The sequence below is a fragment of the Rhinolophus ferrumequinum genome, chromosome 22, assembly GCF_004115265.2.
Source record: "Rhinolophus ferrumequinum isolate MPI-CBG mRhiFer1 chromosome 22, mRhiFer1_v1.p, whole genome shotgun sequence".
Classification (NCBI taxonomy): Eukaryota; Metazoa; Chordata; class Mammalia; order Chiroptera; family Rhinolophidae; genus Rhinolophus; species Rhinolophus ferrumequinum.
This window is the reverse complement of record NC_046305.1, coordinates 532,831-539,681: the sequence shown is the minus strand read 5'-3', so window position 1 is coordinate 539,681 and position 6,851 is coordinate 532,831. Positions and strand designations below refer to the sequence as shown.

General features: G+C 47.6%; 1 protein-coding gene across 4 annotated transcripts in view; it reads left to right on the top strand.

The window, feature by feature from the left end:
* Positions 1-281: 281 nt before the first annotated feature.
* The window catches only part of GON4L (gon-4 like), a 48,715-nt gene continuing 42,145 nt past the window's right edge, over positions 282-6,851 (top strand). For 3 of the 4 annotated variants that reach the window (XM_033092169.1, XM_033092170.1, XM_033092171.1), the window contains exons 1-2: positions 2,349-2,850; positions 4,256-4,447. In XM_033092169.1, the coding sequence (XP_032948060.1) occupies positions 2,349-2,850; positions 4,256-4,447 (694 nt within the window). Of the gene's footprint in view, positions 435-2,322; positions 2,851-4,255; positions 4,448-6,851 lie in introns of those variants that run through there. The other variant, XM_033092168.1, reaches the window with a different exon arrangement.

Here is a 6,851-nt window from a genome sequence, read left to right as displayed (position 1 = left end):
ATGAATGATTACTATGGATTGAGTCCGAGACAGCTTTATTCAGGAAACTGCACTGCTTGTAACCCAGGGATTCCTCTTTCTGAAATTTTATGAATTCTCCACTTCCTTGGTCCCGTATTCCAGGTGTCGCGCCGCGAGAAGGATTAGTTGTCTAACTAAACCACTGAATCTCAACCCCCAGTTTTGTTTTGAGTAGGATCGCTCCATGGACCGAGAAAGCGAAGCGTTGCCTTTAAATTTCTTTTTGCCAGCAACTGACGCGCTAGTCTTTCGGCTTCATTCCGCCCTTACATAGGATGGCGCCTCGTGGTCTGCGCATGCTCCTCGACGACCTGACGCCGCGCACCGCGACTCGGGGTCGCGCACGTAAGTCGCTGCCGTTGGCTGACTTCCGGTGGTGCCGACACCGAGTTTCCGCGGGATCAGGCCGGCTGGTGAGCTCACTGGGTCTTGTGCTGTGGGGCGGGAAGATGCAGTGGGAGCTGGACGTTCCGGCGAAGCGTGGCCGGGCTGAGGGCGTCCGGGTCTGAGGGCTGGGGCGGGGTCGGGGCTGAGGGCAGGCGCGGGTCTGGCGCCGGGTGCGTGGTAGAAGGTAGTGTTGTGAGGGTGTTTTGCTGGGAGTGGGGACTTGGGCCAGGGCTCTCCGCTTAGGTCGACAGCGCAGTTAGGGTCCCTTTTTGAAATCTTTTTCCAGGAGGGGCCCGCCCTGGGCTGCGTCTGGATTCGCATTCATTCACTGTTGGTCTGACTCGTGTCCGAAGCGGGGGAGGGGCGTGGGGGGGGGCGCTGTTTAGAGCTAGTGCTGTGTTTTCAGTGCCTGGAGCCCAGACCTGTGCGCTGCTGACTGGATGGTGGCTGCCTCCTTTCTTCCCCTTCTCCCCTTTCTCCCTCCTTTTCTGGACCTCAGTAATTCATCTGTGAAACATAGGACTCGCCTAAGCTACTCCCTTCCCCACTCACCACCCTCCCTTACAGGGATCAGCGGAACCTTCACGTGTTTACTGAGCTTTAAATATCAAGATAAGGGCGTTGTTGATGGGGGTTTGGGGGGAGATCTTTCCTAGTGTCCTGGGGAAACTGAGTTAGGGAGGTTCAAGACTAACCTTATAGTTCAGACTCTTCGCCGTTAGAAAGAACTTGGTTTGGCAGCCCTCTGGTCCATGTTTTCATCTGGTGCCCTGATAGATGGGCGTTCAGACTTTCATTGAACATTGTCAGTGATGAAGACTCACTGTAATACACGGCAGCTTATTCTATTCTTGGACCTATTTCATCAAGGAAAGATTTTTTGGGGGGTAGAAAGATGCAGTTAGTTTCCACATAATGCTTAACTCTTGCTCTAAATGTTGCATAGGAATAAGCACTGAATAGGAAATTCATGCCCTCTTTTCATTCATTTATTCAGGGAATGTTCATTGAGCATCTACTATAGGGCAGATACTGCTGAGTAGTAGTACTGGTTGAAAGAGTCGTTCTCTTGAAAAAGTGCATAGTTTTGGGGAGAGAGGAGATGGGAAGAAGACAAGAAGCAAATCACAAAAGTGATATGTGCCATCAAAGAGATTTGCGAACAGGTGCTATGATAACGTAAAAGAAGATACTCTCCAGTTTAGGTTAGCGTTGCCTTCAAAATGTGATCGTTGGAATTGAGGGCGAGAGTCCAGAAGTAACACTAGAGAGAACAGTAGGAATCTCTCTTGCTTTCAATATGAAATTTCTGTTAACATGGCCTAACCTCTTCAAACAGCCACACTTTGCTTTTGGATTGTTTCTGTTAATGGAACTACCCCTTTATGGAAACAACAACAGAAGACATTTATTGATCGAATCATTTACTATCTCATGATGTAAGTGCTGTTTTTATTTTATAGCTGAAGAAAGTGAGCTTCAGGTTAGGAAACTTACACAAGGTCACAAAGCTGGAGAGAAGCTGACTCGGGAAACAAATCCAGACAGTTTGACTCACAGTTTGCTCTCAGGATCATGCTGTTCTATCCTCCTGATGGTAATAATAATAACGAACACGTACTGTGTAATTATAACAGCTCTATGAGGTAGCAACAATTATTTTTTACAGTTGTGGAAACAAGTTTAGAGAGGTGAAGTCCCTTGGCCAAGATAACTTACTGATCAGTGGTAGAGTTAGGATTTCAACTCAGGCCCTCTAACTGCTGTCTCTCAACTCTCCCCTAACGGGAGATTGTGTACTTGGTGTGAAGTCCTGTGTTCATGATTGAGCACGAGTAAGTGAAAAGATGCGTGAGGAAATCCTATTATCGTAATTAAAACGAGGGTGATAAGAAGCTGCTTTTACCCTTTCAGGATGGAACCAAAGTAGGACTTTAAAAATGTTGCCCGGTAAGAAGAGAAGGACTACGGCGACTGAATCCCCACATCACCAGGGCAACCAGGAGGAAGGTGACGTAGCCCCAGAGTCAGCCGTGAAACCAGAATCGGACCAGGTGGAAGACTTGGGGTCCGTGTCTCTGTCCTGGGGTCCAAGTCACGGCAGAGCAGCTGGCCTTGAAGTCCAGTCTGTGCCGGCAGGACATCAGCTGGGTGTGGAGGGTCTGTCTTTGAGTTCTAGGGGACTCAGCCAGGACACAGGTGCACCCGTTCCGGAAGCTGTTGATGCGGCCACCTCTAAGGGACTCACTGTCCCATCCTCGGAGTCTTCCCAGCCCCTTACTACACACATGGGGAAAGAAAACCTCCACGCCACTGGCTCAAGGAGAGGGAAGAAAATGACACTCCGGCCCAAGGCAGTTACCCAAGAAGACAGAGGTGATCGTCCTATGGCGAAGGAGCCTTTTGCAGGAGAAGCCAGTGAGGAAGTGAAGGAGGAAGGAGGTAAGAGATGCCAGGTCCTCAGGCCACGTTTTCCTCGTGTCCGCACGCTCGGCTTTGCCTCGACAGAATACACGTTTCTGCCAGTGGTGCCGATTCGGTTTGGAATTAGAACTGTGGTCCTCCTACGGGTCAGCAGTGAACTTGGTGAATGGGTGGAGACTTTCTTCTCCCCTCCCATTCCTTAGCTCCTCTTCTGGGTTCGTTTCTTTCTCGTATCCTGTCGTGTCCAGAGGGATGAACTATGTGTGGCCACTTGTGACTTGGTGGGTGTCCGCGAAGTGGGGCTTGTGGAGGAGAGACACTACCTGGGACATGGGGAAAGGCTCTGTGGAGGTGACAGAACCCTCAGAGATGACAGAATGGTGGCATGGGCAGGCATGGGCCAGCGACAGTCTGTGCAGAGGCAGGGGAGGATGGCGCCATGGTTGCTTAGAAGTGAGACATGGCTTCAGACAGGAGCCCGTGTTTAGGTTGTGAAGGGCTCTCTTTTTCACGCTCACGTATTTGACTTTTTCCTGGGCTTAGTGATCGCTAAGAGCATAAAAGAAGCAGAAGCCATAATTGTCACCTCAGGAAGCTTGTAGTGCAGTTGGAAAGACAGGACATAAACACACAATTCATTTGGAGCAGGTAAGACAGAAAGGACGTGACCAAGTGCTGGAGAGTGTGGTGCAGGTAACTAGGGCTTTTGTAATGGGAACGTGAAGGATTGCTAGGTTCTGATGGATTGTGGGGAAGGAGTGGAAGTGGAAGAGCACGTTCTGCAGACATGCGGGAGTGCTGTGTTTGTCGGGAAGTGTGGCGGCCTCAGATCGCTCAGAGCCTGGCCGTTGTTCCCTTGAGGGCTTGTAAAGGATCAGAATGCGTGCTGACAATAAAGATAGAGAAGAAAGGATGTATCTTAGAGACGTGACAAAGACAGAATGTGGCTCAGAGACCGACCAGTACCATTAGACATGCCTGGATTGGGGCTGGTGAAGCAGCCTTCATACGGGGAAGGTATGTGAGGGGCTGAAAATGAGTTCAGCCCTGGGTATGCGGAGTATGAGGTGACACTGGGGCCCTCAAGGGACAACAACTTCGAGATTCAAGTTTGGAAAGAGGTAGGCCTAGAAATGTTCCAAGTGTTAGTGGTGATGGTTCTTCATGGAAAGGAGCGTGGAGGGAGCAGACGGCCTTGGGTTGACGAAGATTACAGAGAAGGAAGGACAGAGAGGGGACAGTAAGAGTCAAGGAGGGCGGAGGATTTTAAGAGCTAAGTACTTTATTTAAGAGCGAGGGATGCCGGCAGAGTGTGTGCATCGTTACTGGTTACCTGACCAAAAGGACTGGAGCAAGATGCCAGTTTCCACATCAGAGGGTGACAGGACGGCAAAGTGTGAAGCTGTGTGTGCGATTCTTCCAGGACAACCTCAGCTGCGTCCTGGAGAGGAGATGCCGTCACTGCCGTCAGGCAGCCACGCTGCCAGCCCAGGAGCCCAGCCTCGGAAACCAGCGTGGCCAGATGTCGGTGTCTGCCCTGAAGGAAAGCCCCTCGGGGCTGCGGCTCACCCAGCTGAGGAGGACGCAGAGGATGACGGACTCTTTATTCCAACGGGTAGGCTTTCTTTTTCTGTCCTTTCTTTTTTTAAATTGAAAACCGCTATTGAAGTATAATATGCAGAAAATGGTGCCTGTCCTAAGACGTCCAAGTTCACTGAGTTTCCAGAGATTGAATGTTATGAGTACCCCAAAGTCCGCCCTTTCAGTTATTACCAGCACCCTACCCCCGAGTCACCGTCACCCTCCCTTCCAGCCGCATGGACCGGCCCCTCAGTTTTGTGCTTTATGTGAATGGAATCGTCTGGATGTACGTTTCGTGACTGCCTTTGCCCACTCAGCATTATGTTTATGACATCGGTCCACACTGTGTGCTTGCAGATGACTCGTTTTATTGCTCTGTAGTATTCTGTTTGAACATTCTGCATTTTCTTTATCCGTTCACTTCTTAACGGGCGGGTGTGCGGAGTTTCCAGGTGTGGGCGACCGTGAATGGTGCTGCTGTGGATGTTCCCGCGCAGACCTTTCGGCGAACACGTGCGCTCACTGTCTTCGCTGGCTGGAATCCTCCAGTTGTAGGACTCGGCCTCCTGAAAACTGCTTTGTTTATTGTGAAATGTAGTACATACAGACACGTGAGGAGAGCCTGCTTTATTTGACTTAACACATGGTTTTAAAGTGCGTGCCCGTGGTCCGTACCGCAAACGCTAGCCCTCCCTTACTGTGGAGGGTGGAGGTGGTGAGGGGGGCAGCCACCTCTCGCTTCTGAACCGGGGGGAAGGTGTTCCGTATCCCTCCATTATGTGTGGCAGTGGTTGTGGGCTGTTTCTGTATTGGAGCAGTTTAAGAAAACACTTTTCCTAGTTTTCTGACAGTTTTACCACATATTGAATTTTGTTAAATTTTTTTTTTTTTAAATCTTTATTAAGATGATACGGTTTTTCTCCTCTATTGTGTTAATGTGAAGAGTTATATTGATTCTTAATGTCAACTTTATTAAGATGATTTACATGCAATAAAATTTATGCAGTGAGTTCTGAAAAATGTGTAACTACCACCACAGTGTATGGAACACTCCCCCCCCCGCCCCCCCGCCCCGAGTTCCCTCATTCCCCCTGGCAGCCCTCTGTTTTCGGCTTTGGCAACCACTGATTTCATTTCTGTTCTTATAGTTTTGCTCCACACTGTCATGTATACATATGGTGTCACAGCACATGTAGCCTTTTGCATCTGGTATCTTTCACGTAGTGTAATGCTTCTGAGATCCATTCACGTTCCTCTTCGTTGCTCAGTAGCGTTCTATTGCATTGAGATACCACAGTCTGTTTATTTGTTCACCAGCTGATGGGCACTGGGTTGTTTGCAGTTTCTGCCTGTGTGACTAAAGGTGCTGTCACATATAGGCCTTTGATAGACCTAAGTTTTCCGTGTTCCTTGGGTAAATAACTAGGAGTGTCATTGCGGGGGCTTATGGTAAAGGTATGTTTCCCTTGATAAGAAACTGCCAAACTGTTTTCCAAAGTGACTGCACCGTTTTGTGTTCCCACCAGCATGTGTGAGATTTACAGTTGATCCTCATCTTTGCCAGCAGTTGTCAGACTTTTCAATTTTATTCATTCTAGTAGGTGTATTTCTTTGAGGTTTTCACTCGCGTTTCCCTAATGAATAATGATATGGAGCATATTTTCATGTGTTTATTTGCCATGTGTAGATTTTTTTGGTGAAATGTTTGGTCACGATTCTGTTTGTTTGCCTTATTCCTTTTGTAATTACTACACACCTTGCAGGAGATACTTTGCAACTGCACATACCCTGTTTCTCTTCGAAGTTTTAACCACTAATTTTAACATCCCTTGGATCGCCTGGATCAATTGTATGGTGTTGTTTAATGGTGATTTTCAATTTCTCTCGTTCCTTTGACATTTATTAATTGGAGTTTTTCTGTAAAGAAGAGCTGGCCCTTGTCCCTCATTTATTTATGCGTTTATTCAATTTTTATGAGTATGGACTCGTGGATATTTATTTTATTATTTGAGTTATAGTGCAATACTATCATTATTTATTTTGCTCAAATTGTTTCAGCGTTAGTCCTGGGGAACTACTTTAGGTTTTAGTTTTATGGGTTATGCCTTTGGTGTCATAATCAGGAGCTCAGCCTAGCGCAGTGTCACAAAGTTGTTGTTTTTCCTCTGTTTTCTTCTAGCAGTTGCATAGTTTTGCATATTACATTTAAGTATGTGATCCATTTTGAATTAATTTTTGTATAATGTGAGGTATAGTTGAGATTTATTTATGTATTTATTTGCATATGGATGTACAGTTGTTTCAGCGCTATCTGTTGGAAAGATTCCTTTCTCCACTGACTTACTGTTGCACCTGTGTGCAGAAATCATTTGACCATATTTGTGGGGGTCTTTTCTGGACTCTACTCTGGCCCATTGGTCTGTGTCTGACCTTCCCCC